General features: G+C 27.4%; 1 protein-coding gene across 8 annotated transcripts in view; it reads right to left on the reverse strand.

The window, feature by feature from the left end:
* The window catches only part of LOC112591896 (potassium voltage-gated channel protein Shaker), a 178,978-nt gene extending 154,033 nt beyond the window's left edge, over nt 1-24,945 (reverse strand). For 7 of the 8 annotated variants that reach the window (XR_003114532.1, XM_025335830.1, XM_025335831.1 and 4 more), the window contains exons 1-2: nt 24,735-24,945; nt 15,763-15,933 (exon numbers count right to left, since the gene is read on the reverse strand). Coding sequence is in view for 7 of the 8 variants with exons in the window: in XM_025335830.1 (XP_025191615.1) it covers nt 15,763-15,896 (134 nt within the window). In the remaining variant the exon portion in view is untranslated. Of the gene's footprint in view, nt 1-15,762; nt 15,934-22,856; nt 22,891-24,734 lie in introns of those variants that run through there. The other variant, XM_025335832.1, reaches the window with a different exon arrangement.
* Between the last annotated feature and the right edge of the window lie 433 nt (nt 24,946-25,378).

A 25,378-nucleotide genomic window follows, 5' to 3' on the forward strand; every position in this document is an offset into this window, starting at 1 on the left:
ATGCTATTTTGGACGAGCCGGATAGTTTTATTCATTACCTTTGTTGTGAGTAAACTTTGGTGACACTGTTATTACACAATAAATTTATAACATAAAAAATGTAAATTAAACTAAAAAATCGTCATTGGCAGGAGGAAGCAGTGAAAAAACATCTCTCGTGGGATGTTTCATAGCTAAAGTTTACGAATGTAGGAGCAAAGGAATTCAGAACGAGGCGATATATGCCATTGTTAAAGGGACTGGCTGTGTAAGGGATAGGATAGGAGACGTGGGAATGTACAAAATGTAACGCAAAACTCCCAATAAATGTTAAGCCTTTGTTTCCAACCATAGTTATGCTGTATACTTATATATACGTCCCGTTTGCAGGGTATTTCCTCTGCGTATTTAATTAATATTTAAAAAGTAAACGCTTTTAAAGAATCATTATTATGAAAGAAATAAAAACACGTTAACTTAATATAATGTTCTCGGAAAATGCATACTTAGACACGTGTTACCAAGTAAATTTGAATTTGTGAAATTGTGTTTACAATACAAATATTTATAATATTAATTATAATATTATTTGTTTTCAATAAGTTTAATTATACTCATGGTAATTTTTATAGAATAATGATATAAAATCCAATATATTATTTAAAAAAATTAATTGAGCATTCAATTCTTTTTTAAGTATCATAGTTTTTGAATAGTATAATAAATTTATTCTGACAAAAAAAAAAAAATCATATTTTTAACTTCGAACTAAATATCTTACGAATAAATTAACAGGCTTTATTGCTTTAATTATATTATTTAAACTCAATAAGAATTTATTTTTGGCATGGACAAAGCAAATCTTTGGTTTGACGTCCGGTTTTTAAAATGGGTCATTAGTATTTACAGAATATCAAAAAAACAAAAAATAACAACATATTTTGTAATTAATGTATGACCACTTTTCACTATCGCTCTTATTGTAATCGAGTAGTATAATGTAAGTTTCGTGTTTTTCTAACATTGTTGGTTTATTTTATAATATTATTTGGATAAGAAATGGGATCACTGCCTTGAATACATTTTTTTTAACTTTATACTGTGGGCGAAAATAAATTGCATATATTAATAGTACCTATGTCAATTTTATTTTCAATCTTATAACTTAATTTGTAAAATCATAATAACATAATAATATAAAAGTATTAATTTTCTCATAGAACTGTATTTCACTCTCATGTAAATTTACAAACTTCTGACTATACCATTAAATAAATACATAATTGTACGTAATTTTTTTAAATAACTATAAAAATGGTTTTATATATTATTGAAATTGTGATAAAAATTTAATCTTAAATTAGCTTAACCATTAGTTCAACATTATAATAATATATGCCATTATTTAGTGGATTATTTGTCTGATTTAATGGACTTATTTTCTCTAATTTACTTAATAATGGAGCTGGTTTTAGGTTTTTTTTTATTTAGTTTATAGTTATCAATGCACAACTAAAACAGAGAGATCCCTCAACTGCGTCTCAGAATGCTAGAATGTCCTTTTTATTGTTTATAATATTTTGAGTTTGTCCGTAAGAGATGTATCACCCAAATTAAAATAACTGTATTGCATTTCATAGACCATAATATGCATTACATTATTTACTCTCATTATACTAAGAAGAATTGAAATAAATTATAATTCAAATTTTAAAATTTTAATTTTTGCCCGCGTGTAATAGTTAATACAATATTTTATATATCATTAATACACTAAATAAATAGTATAGGCGGGTAAAATATAATTTAATCAACACATTATTTATCTTTGGTTTACGAATTACGATTCTACCGGACATTTTTTTTTTTTAATAAGATAATGGACCAAAATGAGAAAATTTGTATTGAGATCAATAGATTTTAGAAATACAATAATTAAATAATATAATAATACAATGTACTAAGTATAGTATAGAAATGCAATTAAGTTTATAAAATATAACATTTTTATTATAAACCATTTAAATTATCATTTTTTATAAACAATGATTTAATATTATTTTATTATTTTAAATAAATATTTATGTTTTTTTCTTTTTTAAAGCTAGATTGATTTTTTTTTTTTTAATCTTAAGATAACTACAATTTTATAATAGTTACTGAAACTTTCGCAGTTACAAAAATGATGGTATAATAATATTAGCTGACTGTCGACTATGTAGACTGGAGTGTCTAGTTTGCAATGCGCGTGTAATCCAAAACCATTTAACGTTTGTCGGTATGGCTGGCAAGTGGTAGTCGCCAGGTACACATACGCGTATATTATGTATACTATCATAATACAATGTATAATGTATACAATGCTATTATATACGTACTATATTATAATAGGTACAACCCGTATTACGTCAAGAGCCTCGCGTAGTTCTGGCGATTAAACCTATCTCAAGTAAACGACAGTGGTTTTAATAACTTAAAATTAAATAGAAGTAAGACGTGTCTGTCCCGTTGCCTGTAGGTAGGTGTATATAAGATATTTTACAGGGTCAAAATGTGGTGCTTTATATAATATAAGCTCATTTGTCATATCATGCACTCGGGCACTATATAAAGCTGCTGTCACGTAGTAGCAGAGGTGGTGGCGGTGGGTGAAAATATAAGCCGATCGTTCACTCCACTGATTAAATAAACCTTTTTAATGGGCGATGGAAAAAAAAAACAAAACCTCGAGCTTTTTATTTTTATCCCCATACACATAAGTGTGATGAATAATATTATGTTATAATGACTTCGTCACGTTAACAATATAATATTATGTACGAGTGTTGTAATACCAATCGCTTTGACATAGGTACCTATGTGTCGAGTAATTGTATTTAAAACGCTTTGTGAGTTCAATGAATATTGAAATAATGTAATGCCATTACATTGTTTGAAAAACAATAAAAAAATGTCGATTATTTTGTAATTGCATACTTTTGTGTGTTTCATACAATTTTTTCGTATTATATATTATAAAAACGTTCATAGTTTTTCGTCAGTTTTATAAAAAGGTTGGTAGTTTTTTATATATATTTAAAATTCTATACAATTAATCTCATAATTTTTTAAACTTTTAAAATGTAGGTATCTATATTACAAAAAAAAAAAAAATAAGTAATAACACGATATCATAAAAAGCCCATAATCTGAATATTCTTCTACGACTATGTGTCCAGTTTCTTTTAAAATTTAACATTACACATTAAATTAATGCAAAATACACACGCACACATACACCACACATATTATTTACATAACATAATAAATATTACATTTTATATTAATAAAAACTATATCACAATTAAAAAACTAAATGAGTTATTTAATTCCAATTAAAAATAAATAAAATAACTGATGTAATACCTATAATTATTATACAATTTAGTATAAATATTATTAAATATGAATAAAGTTAAGCCTTGTAAATTTAGCTGTTCGTTGATAACTTTTACTTATTTATTTAATTTTAGAACAATATGTAGTATAATGTACTATTGTGAATATTACTGTATTATTATTTACTATTTAACTTATAATTTAATTAATATATAGTGTTGTCAAAAATCTACTGATAATATATTTTTAAATTTAGTTAAAAAGAAATTAAAACCCTCATAATTATGTTCATAAATTGTTATTTTAAATTATTATTATTATTTAGTATCAATTATTGAAACTAATTTAATATAAATTTATTTATGATTCAAATATACTGTTTTTATTAAACAACATAAATATTTTATTAAAAAACACAACTTAAATATTCAATTATTGAACTATAATAAATAAAGCTGAATAATATTAATATACAATACTTATATAATACTATTTGTGAGCGTTTTATATTTAGTTAAAAACCTTATAATGTTATTTTTCTATATTTTAATTTATTTCTAAAAATGTATATACTTACATTCAAATGATTATTGTATTTATAAAATGATTTATTAAACAAATAAATAGTGATTAATACAAAAGTCATGTTCACCAGATCTATTTTTGTCCAATACAATATTTTTTTATACATTATGTATTGTAGTACTTATTGTATACATGAATTCAGAATATTTTATGGTTTTACCTAAATAGTTTTCAATTACCTATAATATTATGGAAAAAATATTTGACCAGTAAGTAGACTTGATAGAACGTTGAAAGTTCCAACTTCTAAGTGAAGTATAGTAACTATACTATAATTAAAAATTACACGTTGGTGTAATAAAAATATAAAATTAATTCAGCATTGGTTTTTTGATGTCATCATCACAAAACAATTGATTGAATTGAACTTGGAAATGTTATAAATAATGCACGAGCTAGGATAAATACTCCGTCGTTTTCGGCTTCGGTTTAGCCTTTTAAATATAACACAATTTTTCAATTGCCTCGGCACGAAAAACTACATATAACCCAGTGACTGAATTGGATTCAAATCCACTCTCTGACAGTTGGCTATTTGTCAACGCGTTTCAATCTGTATACCGACAAATGTGATGAGTTAGTGGTGCTTTGCGTCATAATATTTCGTTCGACGAGACACAATAACGACGTTTGTCGCATAATAATATAGTACAATAGCATCCAGAAGACAGAAAGAACACTTGATTCGGGGATGTAAAAGGTACAAACAACAGGAAATAAACTTCGGTAAACACTGACCTGCTATAGGGGCAACTCGTTTCATTTTCCTTCATTGTTATTTTGCTTTATCAATGGTACACGTGCACAATATTTTACCGGTAAAAGATGAATGATTCTACAACGATAGGGCTTTTCGCGGAAGACACGCAAGTAAAATATTTACTCATTAATCAGTCAATAGTATAATAAAATATATTTTGGTCGACGTATTTTATGCGATATAGTAGGTACTATACTATTGCGTACGCGCACAATAATTTGTCTTACAACCCGTCATTCGTCAATATGGAGCATATCTACGTTAGTGCATCGCTGCGGTTTCAATTTGATAGTATGAATATACACCGATCGTTCGTCATTATTTGATCTAGATGTCGACAGACGTAGTGATTTGGCACGTAAAACTACTATCAGTGTTGTTGTTATTGTTATTAATTTTATCATCACTCAAAAATAATCTGACCAAATTCGCAATGACCACGATTGTGTGCGCGCGACGCATCGTGCGTGTGTAACAAGTATGTGCCACCGTATAACGGCGGCGTCAGGAGGCGAAAATAGAACACATTGAGTTAATCTTGGAATCACCTCCTATCTATTTCTAGGTTAAGTGGCGTATATATAAAAAAAAAGACAACGATATAGCTACGGCGGCGACGGTATAACAGTTTCTGAGACGTACGGGCGATGCCAAGCGGTCTTTTTGAATTCGTTATGATATTTTGTACTATACTTATATATGTACAGGGTGATTCACCAGACATGCCCTTATATTTTAATTAAACATATTTTCATGTTTTGATTTATGGCGTTCTCAAATATATTTTTTTTTTCATTTAAAAATACCTTCTTAGATTTTTTACAACGTGATATTCTATCATTTCTTTATTTTCTCATTTGAAAAAAAAAAAAACGTTTATATCGTCACAGAACACTTCTTATAAGTGACATAAAGAATTCTAAACATTAATCTGGTTTGTATAATTTTACACGAAAATTCAAAACAATTATAATTAGTAGGTATAGAACATTATTAGCACTACCGTGTAAATATATATACATATTATATTATATTTTGTATGCATAACGAAAGAGATTATGCATTACAGTCAATAGATGAATATATTATTCTAACGAGTATAATATTATATGCATATTACTAGCGACAAAAAAAAAAAAAAAAAAGAGAGAAATAAAAGGATCATAAGAAAGAAACAAAATCTTCAGGTGTCTGTTAGTGTACGCCTACGGGTGGCCGAACACTGCTTGCTACATCGGCGATAACCTTTCAACAGATATGCTAATGGACGGTAAACGCCAAGAACCGACTGCGACGCGGTCGTTGCCAAAGTCTCTGGTGGGGCATGGCTGTGCATTATTATTATATATACTACACTATCGCTTCAATAGTAATAATAATTATTATATTATTTATACAACGATGATAATTTTCACCCATAACGCGTGTATTCGAGTTTTGAAATCGTATTTATACGCTCGAAAATTGTATTTATAATATGAAAACTTTACGCGGTGAACCCGTGCGTGAGTTATGATAATATCATCACGGGTTCGCGATAATCGTGGGCGGTGTACAAAATTATATCAATTTTAGGATGTCGTGGGACTTAACATGATCATCATCGTCGAAAAAGAACGCGACGCTCTATAATATTGTCTCGGCCTCATTCTACGTACCTAAATAATGAAGTTTAATTTTTGGCGCCGATTACATTTTTTGATAGTCGGGCACGTGTCCGATCGCCGTAAGTAGCAGCTCAAAAGGGGACGGCAGCGAAGTCGCATTATAGCCGAGAGATTTTAGCGCATTGCGTCTGTAAGCGCACGGCTGGCCAGCTGACACCGAATCGCCGAAAATCCCGGGTGGAACGCTCTTTTCGAGTCCACGCGCGCGCGAATCCCGCTCCAGTCGTCTCCGTCAACCCTCCCACCGACCCGCTGTCGTATTGATCACCCATTTTCACATTTTCACCCAAACCTATCCCGCATCCATCCCAAATTTTCCCATGCTCGCACTACTATTATTATACACGTATTATATAATATACATAATTTATTAAGGTGTACTTACGTACTTTAATCTATGCTGCAGCTATATTATATTCGTATTATACTCGTAAGCAAAAGGTTTTATAAAAGATACAGGTTTGAGTTATCGTCTCCGAGCTTGTTCCTGTCGAAAATTCCCTGAATTTTAGAATAAAAATATTTAAAGAACTAAATAAACTGTTACTCGATAGTCAGTTTCAAAAATTTGTATTGACGGTTTAACTAACAGTTGCTCCAATGATGATAGGTCAGGATTATTAATTATCAACAGTTTCTGTATGCATTATCGATATTATAAGTACTCGCACATAATAATAACACATAATTTTATCATATCGCTTAAAACAATAAACGGTATAACCATGTGTGCTTGTGAAAACTTATGTATTTTTTTTTTTTTTTTTATAGCGTAAATACAAGTGATTTTCAAATTTTATTGATAGTGTTTATATACAACTACAATGTCTCTGCAGACAAAAAAATGATGTTTTAAAAAATATTATGTACATCTTAATAGCTTTATTTTTGTTATTCTTATTGCATTTTTGTTGATGTAAGTAAAAATGATTACCTATTTTACCTATGAATATCTATCATTTGTCAATATCTGCTGATATGAGTTATGGACTTTGGTGATGTCTACCAATATGTTTATAATATGTCCAAATAGCGATATATTTTTGATAATAATTACAAACTGGCCAATAAATACAAAATAATATTTTAAATATTTTAAAAGATGAATAAAATGATAGTTTAATAATATTATTGTTGACGCTAGAATACTCGACTATTATATTATACAGGAGTGGGAATACATTACAAATATTATGTGTACAGAATTCTGAATTGCTAAAATTTGCTTGTTTATTTGGTATTTGTTCTTACTTTCATATTAAATATTATACTTACAGTACGTTTAAAAATCACTTTGTTAAAAAAGTTATAGTTTATTTTTTCACAGTGTTATATTTTTTATTATTGTATTTTTTTTTTTTTTTTTTTGTACAATCGCTATTAATATTAGTTGCGTAGCCATTTCAATTAAGTGTCTGCTTTTAACTGCATTATTTACCGTTCAGTATCAAGTGCCAAGTGTAATTTTTTTCATGGGTAATACTATAAAAATATCATTCGTAAACACTAGACTTAATACCTGAAAATAAATTATTTTGATGGCTTGTATGAATGTATAAAATATATATGTTAAGCTTAGTTCTAATAAAGCCCTTAGTTATTTCCCTAAAATAATAATTTTGTATATTATACTTGTCATCACTAGGGCTAGGGACTTAATGTTTCAAAAAAAAAACCTTAAATTATGCATTTTATTATGCCCTTAAAAATATGCGAAAATATTAAAATTTGTTCTTGAAAATATTTTATTTTTCATTGAAAAATCAAAAATTATAAATATAATTATTATTAAATAAAGCGTATTTAATTTAATTTTCACAACCAAAAAACTGTTCTTAGTCTAGAATATTATTCTAACTATATCAATACCAGACAAAAACACATACAATACTATCAAAAAAAAAAAAAATAGACGAATTGACTTTAACTGATCGTATTTAGCATATTCAGTACCAACTGACTATATTTTTTACAACACACAAATAATTGGTAAAATACATGGTAGATAGATTATTTCAGTTTTTATATTTAATCAATTTAATCAATTTTTTTTTTTTATTTTAATTTCTAGAAAATATTAAATATTTTACAGTACATTTAAAATATCATTCTCTATGTCACAAGTTGTTTTATTTTTTATTTATTTATTTATTTATTTTTTTTTGATAAAATAATGTGTGAAATATGTACTTAAAATACGAATATAACAAAATATAGACTTGAAAGGAAAAAAAAGCTGATTATGTAAATTATGCAAAATATGCAAAATTAAAATTACCGCTTAAAACTTCTAGTACTGAGAAACAAATTTCTATAATACTTAGCTATGTTTTGAATGTTTATTGAAAAAGAATGCGAACTCCTATAAGTCTCTAGCCTTACTAATAACATATTGTTATAGAAAGAATACATTTTTGGACATATTCAATAATAAATATATATATATATATATAAACAAAATAAATTATAGCCTTCTCATTTAGATACGAGTTTGATAAAATTAAATAATAAGCAAATTAAATGTTATTATATTTTAAACTTAAATATTTTGCAGTAAAATCTATAAATTAACTCCCAGGGAATTTTACAGTAAACTCTAGACAAACAAAAAAAAAAAAAAAATAGACATAAATGGTATTAAGTGATTGATTTTACTTTTAAAAACTATAAGAACTTAAATAATGCTTGTTTTCGCGGACAGCATTCAAATTATATAATTTATCTCCAATATTTACAAAAACAGTACAATGAAATATCTTCTAAGTAAATATAGAACGTTAATGTTTAGTCAATAATTGACAACAATTTATTTAAGTTATAAATGGATTATTATTTATGCTTAATAATGATTATTGGTAGCAATAAATAAACAGTAGTTAATGAGTTCAAAATTAAGTTCAAAATAATGTATCTTTATGAGATATTATGATCAAACTAAGTACAAAATAAAGTACATTTGAAACATAAAAAATATAATTCTAAGATATTGTCTGTAATTAAATTATTGTAATTACTCGTATTAAAAATAATGTTTATACTTACTATGCTTACTTAATATTAATATAGTATTTTTTATGCATTATATTTTTATATTTTTTTGTATAGTTATACAAATTTATTAACAATTGATAAAAAAACAATATGATACGGCTAATAATCACAAATATTTATAATTTCGTTATACTATTTATAATCTTCATGAAAACTTTGTAACGTTTATTAATTCGATTGTATGGGTTATCCACATTTCAAGTTTAACTAATATTTTAGACTTATTTATTTTAACTAATAAATTACTAGAATCAACTGACGGTCATTGAAAAATTATTATTATAGAATAAATATAGATTATAAAATTGTATTTATTATAATGGACATACCGTACTAATATACTTTTACTTATAATTTATGAGTTATAAGGCACACAAAATTAATAATATTATTTAAAAATATTTTTTTTTATCAATTTACCTGTAAAATAAAATACAGAGTTCTTCAAAATGATTCATCCAATTTCAAATTTTTTTATATTACTAGCTTTTAGGTTTAGAGTAATATATGATACATAAAACAAAATAATAATATTTCAAATGTATGTAATAGGCAAATTAATAAGGAAAAGCCAATAAATTATAAGGGCATAAGGATGACTTATTGTTCGTATAAGTTTCTAATTTTGTTAGGTCTTAAGATTTCATATTATGTTTCTTGTGATTATTAAACCTATGTATTATAGTCAAGTACAATACTATAATATCTGTAATAACAATAGCGCTTAGATGTCTTGCATAATATGAGTTAAATACATTTAAAGCAAGAAAATTAATGTTAGCATATTGTAAATTTACATTAATGGTTAAGAATAAAGAGAAATTATCATATAGAAATAATAATGATAATATTGTATTAATTAATACTATATTTCATCAATTATGACAAATTTTGTGATTATTACTGAATTTATGAATGTATTATTATAACATATTGGTTTTAAATTTTACAATCTTTTTTTTTTTTTTTGTGTTTGTCATTACGTTTTTAGTTTGGAAAATTATTCTATTTTTAATTCTATTTTTGAGGGTAGATAATGGTAACATAATATATGTGGGTACATTAAAAAATTAAAACTAGAAAAAGACAAATTTTGTACATTTATTTTTATAGACATGTGAGAGGTTTCAATTTTTATAAAATTTAATATTTTAATGACTCATAAAAATAACGAAAACTTCTTAAATTCAAAAAATATTGATAATTTATAATTAATCGTTTACATTTGAATCGTCACATAATGAAGTTATGTATATATTATTTTCTAAATATAAAATGCAATTTTCCAAATATTTAGACTAACTGTATGTTATTCATACTACAAATTTATTTATAAATTTACATAAGTTACAGATATTGATTAAGTATGAACACATTTTTACATATATATTAATTGTAATCAATTAGAATATTCTATCAAAATAAAATATTTTCTTTAATATTGTTGTTTCATACAATATATTATTATTATATAAGTTTAATATTATGTTTTGTATGTAAATATTTTTAGTTTTATATATTTTTTTTATTATCAAACATATAATACAAATATATTTATGTCTTATGATGTAAAAATATTTTACCTCTATATAAGTTGTATTGAGTTCAGATGTACAGTATATTTTAGTATTTTTTAAATATTATCAAAGTCAGCTTAAAATTAATTTAAACCGACTAAATTAAAACATAAAAATTAAATAATAGCAAAAGGTTGTGTCACTCCGCCAATAGTGATATATCTAGGTGACTTATTTTATCAAGTAATTCACTTTTTATTTTTATTACTTATCACAAATTTTTATTATGCCTTTAGGCAAAAATTAATATTTTATTATAACAATATTAAATATGAAATGGGAAATTGTTATGAACTTTCATTTCAGTTTTTTATAACTACCTTGAACTTAATGTTTATTATCGTGTATTTTTGAACTTACAGTTTATTATTATTAGTTAGTCATTGTCGGGGTCTCTATTATCATTATGAATACATGAAGAATGGGTAGTATTGTACTTGTTTATCCATTAATATTATTTCATGGGCTATTATATTGCTGTTGTTTTGATTTTGTTTTATTATAAAGGCACCTAATTAATTAAATATTATGTATATAGATGACTTGCATTTTATTCTAATAACTCTAAAAACTATGAACTATATTATGCCGTACACTCAAATAATGACTCAAAAAAACATTCTAACTACATATATACCTACATATTATAATCAGAAAAAGACACTCTCGTAAGTCGTAATATAATTGCTTAACAATAATTAAAATAAAATAAACAAGGAACAATATTATTTAAATATGTGAATAACAATGAATGATATTATATAAAAACATTTCCAGGTATGAAACTATATTTTAATATCCCTGATGAACAATTACACGGAACGTTTTAGATTTCATTTTATTAATCCTAATTATTGTTACACCCGTTATATCCCCACGAGATACATAAATGCTTTTCGTTTATGTGTTTTATGGTTTTATTTATGAACATTATACACCTAGTTGATTTAACATTCTCATAAATGCAGGATAATCACTACAGATAGCTTAAAGTGTAATTAAATAGTTATATACTACTGTGTCAAGAGTTACTTATTCAATTTGTATCATTTCATCTTCCAAAATAATGAATTTAAAAATACGTAGAATTTTTAATATCTTCAATAATGAGGTGAGTTATCCAAAAATAATATACTCAATTTAAATACACAATTAATAATAAGATAATATCCAATTATATTAATGTTTGAATTACATATCATTATTATATTACCTTAACATAATTATGAAAAAAATAAAAACTGTAATTTAATTAAAATATTTCAATTTTTTGTGGTCAGTTATGAAATAAAAATTCGTATACACAATTGAATTTTTAACAAATTTTAAACATCAAGTAATTGAATAAATTTTCAGACAATCAAAAAAAATAATACGTCATGCTACAAAATGGGTGTAAATTTATATGGTAAATAGGAATTATTATATTCATATGCATGTACATAATATGTTCATTAAATTTATCTTAGATATATAAAAAAGGAACTAGTGAATTATAACAAAAAAAAACGTAACGTTTATCACCGGGTTTCGCCATAAATTACGTTTATACCACGGGTTCAAAGAGTACTTCTTACAAATTAATATATTCATCCAAAATAAAATATGGTAGTTTTTATTTTTTTGAACATATCTTATTAACAGTAACTATATTATTTGAGTTAACAAAAATATAAATTATACGATAAGAATAATTCTTTCAATGTAAATTAAAGTGAGTAGCAAACTTTACGGTTTAAAATGTCTGTATAATATATTTGCATGAAGTTTTATTATACTATATGTACATATAGTTTTTTGTAATATAAAATATATGTATCACATTAAAATATGATCATTGAAATATTATTTTTTACCCACAGAGGTAAGGTTAGATTATACTAAACATTAATTATGTCAAACATTTTTTTCATTTAGAGACTTGAGAACAAATAAATAAAATCGAACATAATGTAAATGTTTAGATTTATTTAAATATTTATAATCAAATTATTACATTTTATCAAAATAACAATTCAATTCTAAAAATTTAATACTAAAAAGGCGATATGATGAATTTATAATTAACACTGCTGTTGCATTCATGGAATATAGTGAAGTTGGTATACATTTAAATATAGAATAATCATAATGATTTTTAAAAAAAAATTAGTAATAAAAGAATATTATTCATATATTATATTATTTGACATATACTGTAAGATATTATGTGAAAAATTTTATTATGTGTATATTAAGTGATAACTGAAAGCAACAAAAACTGAGTAAAATAAATTAATTGATATAGTTTTATACTTGTTTATATAAATGTTACATTATTTAACGTCTTAAATAAACATTTACCCCAAATAAAAAATATATATTTTCTTCGTACTTAAGTTCAATTTATTTATAGATACAGTTGTTATAGTTTATTAAAGTCGATTAATTTTGTAACAAAGTCCTAACAATTATTTTTTTTTTTTTTTTTGAACTTAAACAGCTGTTATTTTAAACCATAGTTGAGAAAATAATACAAAGAGAAAACTTAATCTGCTGATGCAGGGTAAAGCTTTAGGTCTATGTTTAAAGTTTTTAGCTGGGTTAATAAAATATTCTATAAATTCAATTCACAACCAATAGCTCCAATTTTTTTTTGTTACTTTTTTTTATTAAACTTTTAAAACGCATAACACATTTGTTGAAAACTTTTGTAACCCCGTATTGTAATGCAATTATTTATTACTAAGTGCATTTAAATATTTTTACCGTATAATTCATTTTGCACTATACCTGTTATTGGTTATCTTATCCATAGTATGACTTAAGAAAAAGATAGAGAAAGAAAGCATATATCTATTTATCTATGATAATTAATAATACATGTGGAGTAGTATATGCATAAACTGCAAATATATGGGTGCTCGGGTGCTTAAACGTGTATTGAAAATTCAACCTAACCTGCAAAGCACCCAATATAATTATAATAGACAAAAATAGGTATCGAATACAAAAATAGCAATCATGATCATAAACATAATATAAAAATTAAAAATGTATAAAATTTAAAATAAAATATATAAATTTACAAAATGTTGTATTTAAATATTTAAAAAAATAATACATTGATAATTTCTACGATCGTAATATGTAATGCTAGTACCGTTTATTGATTAATAATATATTAATACTAGTTGATTTTGATAAAATATTCCCATTTAAATGGAAGTATTATTAATATCACGGTTATAAAAGTATTAATATTTACACAATAATAAACTTAATTAGCTGTGGTTTGTAGCGGTTATATGTGTTTATCATGGGCCATAGGATTAATATCTTAAAATCATGATTCGTGGGCCGTGGTATAAAACTATAAACATTGCCAACTGGATACCTGCTCTTTTTTCTCGCCATTGCACGCGTTATCATCACGTTTACTATATGATACAATTAAATCTGTTGCTATAAATAGTTGATAATTTTAAATTATAACTGAACAGTGAAAGAAATTTTAATATAATTTTGAAATAAAATATCAAAAAAAAGGTACAGAAATGATGCCAAAGCAAATGATTTTCTCAAACAATTGTTCAAATATGAATTTTTATTTTTTACCAAAGTCATTATTACATTCTTAAGAAGATTTAGCTTCTAAATTCAGAATTCCAAAAGATATCATTAAACTTCCACGAAGTAAAATATATTAAAATGAAACATATAATTTCATTAATTGAACAGCAAAAAGAAATAATTTTCAACCAAGGCAAGGGAATTTAATATTAAAAAGCCAAATGATTAAAGAGTAAAGATCTAACAAAACAACAAAAAGATTTATTAAAACATTGACAAGACTCACTTCTATACTTCTATTGGCTTTATCAGTTAAAGACAAATTTAAACTTATATATTATGAAATAATAGATGATACTATATCAGTACTGAATGGTAGATTTTAACAAAATGTAATCAATTATTTATGTTCATTATAGAAATGTGTAATTGGCGAAGACAGATTTAACGATGTCATTGAAATTTATGGAAGTAATTTTAACCGAGATAAATTTATATTACATCGACATTTCTTTTTACTTTCTTAGATATTGCAAAATTTAGGTATGTATTTTTATAAAATTTACAACACGCCGTAAATTTCATTAAATCTGATAATTTGTGTTACATGTTATCAGAATTTTCCCAACTTCTACAAATGATCTTAATTATTCCAGTTTCATCTGGAACTTCAGAAAGGTCTTTTATAGCATTAAAGAGGTTGAGAACATGTTTGAAATCAACAATGAAATATAATTGTCTCAATAACTATTCTTTATGTTGATCGAAACGAAAATATGAATATTGAAAAAGTCGATAATACTTTTATAAATAAAACCAAAGTTCGTCAAAATACATTTACACTATAATATAAATTATTTTAAGTATAATAAATATGTTATTAAAAACAATTATCTTATTAAATACTCAATATTTATTGAAAATTTGTATATATTATATTAAAATATGTTATGTTGTCAGTTTATAAAAAAAAATAGTATAGGGAGTGACAGGAAAAAACCTCTCACAAATACTTGACATTGGTATAAGAGCATCCTATACATTTTTGAAAATCTGGCACCTAACCTAACCTGTATAAAGAAAAATAGCATATACTGTTATACGTGTGTCTAAAGGTAAAATAGATTGAGAGAGAAAATGGGTAGAATTGACGAGAGGGTAGTAGAGATTAGGTCAATTTATTTCATATTATACTATTATTATCATAGCATACCTGTCTATGGGAGCCAATAATGCTGTAGCGGCGTCCTGTACATGCCGTTGCGCTGATCTCCGGTCTCTGTGTACCATGCCCATCAGCTTCATCCAGCCACCGCCATGGCTGCCCATGCCACCCGAGTGCCACATGATCGCAGCCAGCCCTAAAGCCAAACACCATACGATCCTGTGACAAACAATAATTACACTGTGATTAACGATAAAATTGAAAAATTAGATATTCTTTAGCCACTATTTGTTTATTATCCACTATTAGAATAGTACCATAACGAGTGTTATATAATATTAATAATTTGCAAACAAAAAAATTATCATTTACAACTATTACTATGACAAGTATGAATCAATTTATATAAAAAAAAAAATACTAAAACATTACAAAATATCAATCATTTTTAAATTGTTATTTTTCTCCATATAATAATTACAAAAATAATATTGTATATTATTATTTACGATGAATACAAAAATATCTGAAGATAAAATTTTTCGAATTTGTAAACATAATTGTATTATGATTTATATTCTTGGTGCATGAAAAATACGATAAAGAACGGTGGTTCTTAGGACAATTATGCACTATGAAGAAAAATTTTTCTTTTTTTTTAAAATTAAAATTGAAATGAGGATAATATTTTCTTATGATTTTATGATAGTATAACTTATTAAAAATATAGGTAAAACTAATATCGACTGACTAGTCTTGCAACTAAACAAGTTTTTACGAATAAATATATTTCTATGAACTCTACTTATAACATAAAGATAAAACTAGTTTCTGAAAAGTTTTCTTTTTGGGGACGCAGATATTTAACTCAATTCCCAGAGATATGCCGTTACCCATTTAAAAAAAAAAAAAACATTTCCCAGTGGTTCCGATATGAATTTGATGTGACTAAAACTTAATATTGTTTGTAACATACTAAATAACGCTTATAATTTTATTTCAATTATTTATGTTATTTGTTATAAGAAACTCCTTATTTGTCTTTATATAAAAATGTAATATGCACTTTTAGCAAAAAAAAAATTATTTATTAACCTTGGACCTCCACATGAGTTCCTCTCAGTGAAGCCCAATAATCCCCCAGCAATATTTCAATATTAATTTCAATAAATAAAATAAATAAATAAAAAATATAACTAAATACCTATATAAGGATAAAAAAATCATAAAAAATACACATAGAATGTAATATAACATATGTAATAATTTTGTAAAAATACAATATATTTAATATCTAATAATAGCCATTAAAAATCGCCTAATAACAAAATATATACCTATATTAATATATTTTATTAAAATTTTGGTAAGATATTAACTCTATCAATCAAACAAATATGTATAAATATTTAAGTCAAAACTGTAATCATTTTTTATTTATGGAAATATCCTAATCATTGCACATATTGTAACATCCTATTTAAAATATCAGGTTTAAAAAAAAATTAATATTTTACACCCATATAAGTATTATACCATTTCTTAAATTTATATTGTAACATATGATTTTATATTTCATTTTTTTTTTCAAATTTAATGTACATCATAACTTTAAATATTTTTTTTAGAAATATTGCGACAAGCCTTTTGAGTAATTTTTATAAAAAAGTCTTTAAATTGTATGTAATTTTCGTACCTTTCTATTTTTGTAACAATTTAAATTAAAGAATTAAATTATTACATATCTGTTAATCTAAACCAAATTTAACTATCCAAGACAATTATTTAATTCACTTTTTTACATTTATTTTTATTGTATATTTTTAAAGTAATATATTTTGTGCATTATTAATGAGATAATATACAATAATATAAACCATGGAAATACGAGACATTGTAAAATAATAAAACTATATGAAAACTTTTTTTGTTCACTATAACCGAATATTTATACCATTTTTATGTTAATAAATAAATTTAAAAATGTATTAATAATAAAAATACTGGTATTCATATAAAATTATTTCCGTAAATATTTTACATGAATATATTTAATTAAATATATTATTATATCTTTACATATTATTATAGACTATTCAATCGATAGCTGAATTTTCCTATTAACCAGCGTATATCAATCTTTAGTAAAAATGTTTCAAATATTACCTTTTCATCGCCACAAAGATTATTATATTTAAACAATATATGGGCAATAGTAGTAAGTACAAGTAACGCTATTCTTAGTCAGTTTTAAAAAATTGGACTTTTAAAATTATTCACTCACCGACACGGTTCATCACATTCAATTAACGCATATTTTAAATCATTTATTATACTTAAAATAATATAATATGTAATATGTGCATTGTACACTCTATACAGTTCTTAAATCAGCGTGTGTTTTTATCCACATGATAAAGTCCATTATAGTTTCTAAATAATATCGTAAACAATGTTCTGGAACAATGTGGCGGGAGGTTAAAAAGTATTACGGCATCATATTATATAAATGAAAAATAATATGATATCTTCTTCCATTTCTCTCCCCACAATGTCATACCACACAATCGTTGAGATTCGTAAGCGCGCTGTAGAAAATTGTGTAGTTGACAACAATACTGTGCAGTTACAGTTTTTTCTTCTTCGTTCTATTTTTTTCTCTTTACGTTATCCAACAGACGGAAAGAAGATGACTTTACTTTGGGGGCGTTTTTAACAACAATCATATTTTATTCTCAGTGGAAATCCGTGCAAGTATAGGCATTTGAGCGTCAGCAAGGGCGCTGCTGTTCGGATGGCAGACTAAGGTAAATGTAAACGGACTATTGCCATATAATATATTGTACTACTTTTATCCGCTGTAAATATATATGGGATAATTCACCGAACATGCTCACCTCATTTTTTTGTTTGCTTTTATAATGTATTATTCAAAATCTTATTTTTTTAAATTTTAAAAATTACTTAAGAACCTTCTTTTTTTTACTTCTTGAGATTTGCTTTTACTTCTTAAAGAGTGTTATGTAGCTTAACGGAATTCTGTTTTTCAAATGAAAATCCTTTCCTCCATTTCACTGTATATTTTTCAGTTTATAGTTATTTTTTAAATATTTGTGTACCTAATTAAAATTTTAAACGAGTATTTTTTTAGTTATTAAAATGTTCATTTCAAGAATAAAAGTTTTTTAAAATAGTTTTACAACAATTTAAATATATGACATATTGGATATAATGGTTGTTATACTTGGACCTTTTTTTAAGTATAAATTATTTAAATTTTAAAATTAACTTTCATATCTTCTAATTTGGTTACCTTGAACATATTTTCTTTTAATATAAAATTAATTAACTTAAAAACTCATTCAAATTTTTATTTTAATATATCAAAAGGTAAAAAAAAATAATGTTCGTTGAATAATTGACTGTTTAAAAAGGGTTGATGTGATTTTAAAAACAATACAGTTTGTATTTTCACAAGACACTCTTTAAGTAGAATAAAAAAATCTCAAGAATTTAAATGTATTCAGGTTTTGAATAACTAAATTATTAAAAAAGGTGAATGGTAAGAGAATAATTAGTGTATCACCTTGTATATTTAGTATTGTTATATTTTATATTGGATACACTGTCAATATTTATAATAGTATGTTTGACAAGGGTTTAAATGTTCAATTAAAAAGCATGTCTATTTAAAGATTTGCCTTTTACCATGTATTTGTTATATTATTATTTTTTATACACACTGCTAGTATCTGTCACAAACACAGAAATTACATCAGCATTATCATATTCTTCGTTTGAATTTTATGAAACTTCTCAGTACTTATAGTAAAAAACTTATATCATCTAAATTGATAGAAATGTTTATATTTTTTTTTTATTTGTTATATTATTATTTTAATAAAACAATGTGGATTTTCGTTTTATATATTTAACTAGCTGGTGTTCCAGTTAAATAAAGTTTTTGCTAAAAAATATAATCAGAGATGTTCTCTTATAGTTGATAAAAAAAAAAAAAAAATAAATAAATACAATTTATCAAAATGTTATATTTTTATGAAATTAAAAAAATAATTAATGACCATATTATATAACTTTAATTTCTTTAAAGCAATTTTAAATCAAAATATTAAGCTATCAACTTAAATGATCATTTATTTGCGTTCTGGATATATTTTTGGTAATTTGTTTTAAATATATACTAAAATGATTAAAATATACTGAGTGGAGTAATATTATATGAAATTTTGTGTTTTTTAAATGTTTTTTATTTGTCGTTTACTCTTTTTGGATATTCCCAAATACTGGACGATTGGCCAGGTGAAAACAACACATTGAAATAAATATTACCAGAAACTATATTGTCTTGAATTATTAATATTTTTTAAAAATGAAAATAAATACAAACTGTTATCACTAATACTGCGGTGGTAGTAGCGGTATAGGTGTTTATAGTACCCTAAACGCACGTTTTCACACTCAACGCTATCATAATATTATATTATATATTCTGTGCACGAAAGACACTAAAATGACCGAGATAACTAAAGAGTGGCTTATAAAGTATGATGTGTGATATTTTCTTCGTTGTTTTGTTAGATGCAATTTGGAAAACATTTTTTATATTAATAAAACAACGATGTAATCTTAAATTGAATACCGTTTATAAACTAAGATTAAACAGATTACATTTTCGAGATTTCTTGCGTGAGTTTTTGGTATTTAATTTCGAAAGACAGTCCTTAAGCGGTGGCAAATAAGCGTATAGAATTGAGTCCGTTTTTAACAAAATCGTGACAAGACGATTTATCTCTGCTATTATTCAAATAAAAAGACCAGCGGTGGCGGCACGCCCGAATGCCCGAAACTGAGCTTTTTTTTCGCTTAAAAAATAAATAAATAATACTTCGTCACGTCCTCCGCGATTAAGTTGACGTTTTGGTATATTATATATAAAACAAACACGCACACACATACAGTAATCTGTCTGCGCGAGTGCTCGCGTACATAATTCGCCATAAATTTGCGGGTCGAGATTAGGGCACAGCGCTTGATCCGTGGGACGGAATGGGCCATTTGTGTCTGTCCACCGGCCGTAAATCATCCCCCAATCGACCTCCGGTTGGTACGCAACTCTTCCGGGCCTACAACTCGCAACGTATTTTGCTATAACAACAATAATATTATGGTACGCGAGATTTTGCGCTGGGTGGATGCGCATATTATAATTTTTTATTCATCCACGTAAATGCTTGGCACCGAAGGACATGGGAAATATTTTTTACTTTTATTATTATGATAATCCTTTGTTTAGTTGTTGCTAAAATGTATTTCGTCGTTGTATCGTGCAGTCACGAGTATGCCGGCGTATCGAGTAGGCAATTTAAACTCACTACAGCCATGCGTTGATCAACGAAACGCGAGAGGGGTGGTTTATAAATTCGTTTGCGTGACGTTGTGCTACTCGTCCGCACCTCAATTACCATTTTGATTACAGAGCCAATATTAAATAATCCAGCTGGTCATACACTACACTAGATATAGTCTTCTCTCCAATTCTGTACGTTTTAACTCGCTTTTATGTTTTCTGTATGTTAGGTTAGGTTTAAACGTTTAAACTTATAACAGGGTTGTAACGATATGAAAATGTTTGTATTCTCTGTCCACGATAAGACACAGTCTTGTGTGTTCTGTTTCTGGTAATTAGTAATTAAATGTTCCCCTTTACTACCTTATACAGTAGTGTAATCAATAACTAACAACTGGCATTTGCGAATTAACATTTTCGTACAACATGGTATTGTTCATTTTATAGTTGTATACTAATATGTATATACTTAATTGGTTTTCAGCGAGATATATTCACCGTATACTTTCGTTTGCAAATTCGAATATTTTATAAAACATGAAATATTACAATTTATAGCATTTCCCTTCAGGGTAACTTAGAAAACGACGTTTTTAAATGAAAAGAATATCATTTTTCTGTATCTTTCAATTTAAAAAAAAAAAAATAATAATAAATAATAAAAATACACATTGTGATGGTAAATATACATCTCTGTATAAACCAAAAACTGTTTAAATAAGTTTTTGGGCTCTGTGGATAGAAAACAGTTTAGATAGATACCAAAAGTTCAAAGTAATAAAATACGTTTGATAACTGATAATAATTTTGTGCACGGTATGAAGGGGTTCGAGTTACTGGAATTCCGATATATCAAACTCTTATGTATTTTATTGTATATTATTTCTGAAAACATCTATATGTATATAATAAAATAGAAAATAATATATTATATTATAATGTGAATAGGCGTACAGATATATGGACTTCGACTTCCGAGATAAGGAAAGAACAATCAAAACTTGCTTTACACGTATCGTGTATTATATAATGTATAAAATAAAAAAAAAAAACGATTGCTAGATATTTGGTGTATTATATAATATTTAACAGTATAATACCATGTAGTATACGCGGTGCAATAGAATTTTAATCCAACTATAAAATCTGAAATCCCTTAGTACCGAATTTCTTAATGTTGGTATACGCATAAATTTAAATATATCTTATAACATGTCTTTTTATACTAACGTTCAATTTTTATTAGATCAATATCGAATAATAAGAAATATTATTTATTTTGGGCACGAGAGACGGTTGACAACATCAACAACCGAGTTTTATTGACCAAACGGATTTATAAACGTATGAAATCATTTACTAAAAATTATAAATAGTTTACGTGCATGATAAAATATTATGATAATAATACAACCGTTGAGTATAATTATCAATAGTTATGCACATATTTTTGGTCGAAATTCAATGCATATTAGTAACGGTATGCATACGTACACGAGTAGCATACGTACAATGATTCACAAACATAATTGTTTACGGTCGGATAAATCGAAATAATTTCAAACACAATGAATTCACGATTTGGCAACATGATATATTATTATTGTAGGTATGGATAAACAACGACAGAGGGTCAAATTAAATGTGTTATATATATATATATATATATATATATATATGTAGTATTATACGCGTTACAAAAATATTATATCTGTTGTATTAGTATAGATACACCAAGTATCTAACACAAAAAATAATTAATGATTTCACTCACCGACAACTATTTCCACACGTACGTTATATTATTTTATCCAACACGTAGTTGAAAACATAACATTATTTTGCGCGTATTACGTACACAGGACATTTCACGAAACATTATTTCTTCATCATTAGTGCACCCGTATAATCACTAGAACTCATATTATGCTGTTTATATTTCAAAAGAATCCGAGTTAGCCTTTAACATTGAGTAGCGAAACACAAGCAAATAAATTCGTGAAAATAAGTTCATCAAAATAATACAATCATTAGTAGATGAATTATAGTAATGCGAATAATGTAAACTCCATTATTGGTTATTGTAATTAAGTAAACAATTGATTATTATTGTATGGTAAAAATCCATCCGATTTTCGTGCCAAGCGTGCATTTTTAAATGGCCGATTTAAAAAGAAAATTTATAATTTTTCTAAAAATCAAAAATTATAATTTTCTAAGAGTTTTTATTAAATTTAAAGTATGCCGATTTCTCATTTATATTTTGCAGTTATTTTTATTTTTGAATTTAAAAAAATATGTATATGCCACCCTGAAATTATTATCAGTTAAAAAAAAAATACAGTTATATTTTAGAATAATATTTAAATAATGTATTTTCCACATTAGCAACTTTTTCAACTTTCAGTTTTTAATTACATTTAGAGTTTATAAATGGCAAAAAAAGAATGTTATACTCCCATAGCAAATAATGCACGTCATTATTTTTTATTTTATTAGGTACTATGAAATTTATGATATTTGGACACACCTTAAGATATAGCGTGAAAATGTAGTCTTAAGGAGCTGTCTCAAAAAAGTCGATATATTTTTTTACTATTTATTAGTGATTACGAGTATAACGTGCATGTCCGAACCTATTTTCAGTCATTATCGAGGATCAGTAATCCAATGCACCAGCTATAATAAATCCGAACGTACTACCAGGACCGCGGGACAGTCGGACGGGCGAACATGTATTGGCGGGGTTTACACGCTACAGATTTAAGACCGTGTACACGCCTCGCACAACACCACAGAGTCGACGACCATTTCGGACCGCAACCGTAACGCGTAATAATATCATAATTTATGGCCACGAGTACTTGAGTCACTCGGAGAAACGACTGAAGCAATAATCTGGTCACGACCATCCGAGTGAACACGAAACACATTATTTGGCCGTACACGTTAATTAGCCCCGTTTCATAGTAAAATATTAATACCGGAAGGCCGTAAACGCGAGAATAAACCGCGCATTACTTATAATATAATGCATTGTGTTATAATAACGCTCGACAATAACATTATCGTAACCGTTAATGCATCTGAACACTCTGCAGAAGTGCACCCGTAAAAATACAGGTCTAATATGATGGGATTATCGCGTTTTGTTGAAAACGAAGGTGTTCGCATTTTTTAAACCGGCAAAATAACCTGACGGCGGGATGCGACGATGGTATTATGTGACTGTTACGTTATGACGTTAACGTCCGTTATGACAGAATCCGTTCACCTCCCTCGCGACGATCACAACACCGCAGACAGACACGAAATAATTAATGTTTTTTAACATATTTTTTTTTCATTTTTTTTTTTTTTTTTTTATATATATATACTCAAATCGAACGTTCACGACGCCAGCGTAACGCGTGCATATTTCCCACCCTCCTCCCCTAAGAGTGTTGTCGTCGTCGTCGTCGTCGTCATCGTCGTCATCGTCGTCTGTGTCTTCAAGACGGCGGTTACACAGATTTCGCCCCGACCGGAATAACCGTGTTCTGTCGAACACGACGTCTTATATGTGGGTACGGTCGTGTCGTGTCGTATCGCGTGATTTCTATTTAACGACAAAACCGTACACTGGCGTGGTACGCGCGCTCCGGCCGCTTACCTTACGCGAAAATACGGCCCGGCCGCAAAACCCAAACAACGACCTCGCGTCCGTGTGCGACGAGCGTCCCCGTTGTGGTCGGACCGCTGCCACTGCAGGCGCCTGTGCTGCAGGTGATGATGCCGCTGCCGATGGCTGCACCGCAGCCCGCGTCGCCGGTACCGCTGTTGTTCGCGCGCGCACTGTCGGCGACACCACGACCACCGGTGCCGGTGCGGCGAACCGCGGGCGCCGGCTGACGAAACCGCCGTGGCGACCGTCACCGGTACGCGCCGTTCAGCGTCCCGGCGACGGCGGCGGCGGCGGTCCATCGCGAGTCGCGGCGCGGCTGCGGCTGCGACGGACCGCCGCCGTCGGTAGGCCGATAACCGGAAACGTTTCGTCGCGTCCGGTGGGCGGGATGACGGTCAAGGACGATGGTGGTGACGGCGACTCGGAGGAATCGTCACCTCTGCAGTTGTCGGGCGTCGTTGCGACGTTGCGTGTACGCGACGACGGTCGCTCTAGACGCGGAAAAGTACCGTCGTCGTCGCTATGGCCGGGTACGGACTCCGGCGAGTCCGGCGGTGGTCGGCAGCGGGCTACAGCGCTCAGGAACACGGCGAGAAGGAGAAGAGTTGGGGACGGAAGGTCGAGCGCAGATG

This window comes from Melanaphis sacchari, unplaced genomic scaffold (assembly GCF_002803265.2).
Source record: "Melanaphis sacchari strain LSU unplaced genomic scaffold, SCAv2.0 Contig146_pilon_pilon, whole genome shotgun sequence".
Taxonomy (NCBI): Eukaryota; Metazoa; Arthropoda; class Insecta; order Hemiptera; family Aphididae; genus Melanaphis; species Melanaphis sacchari.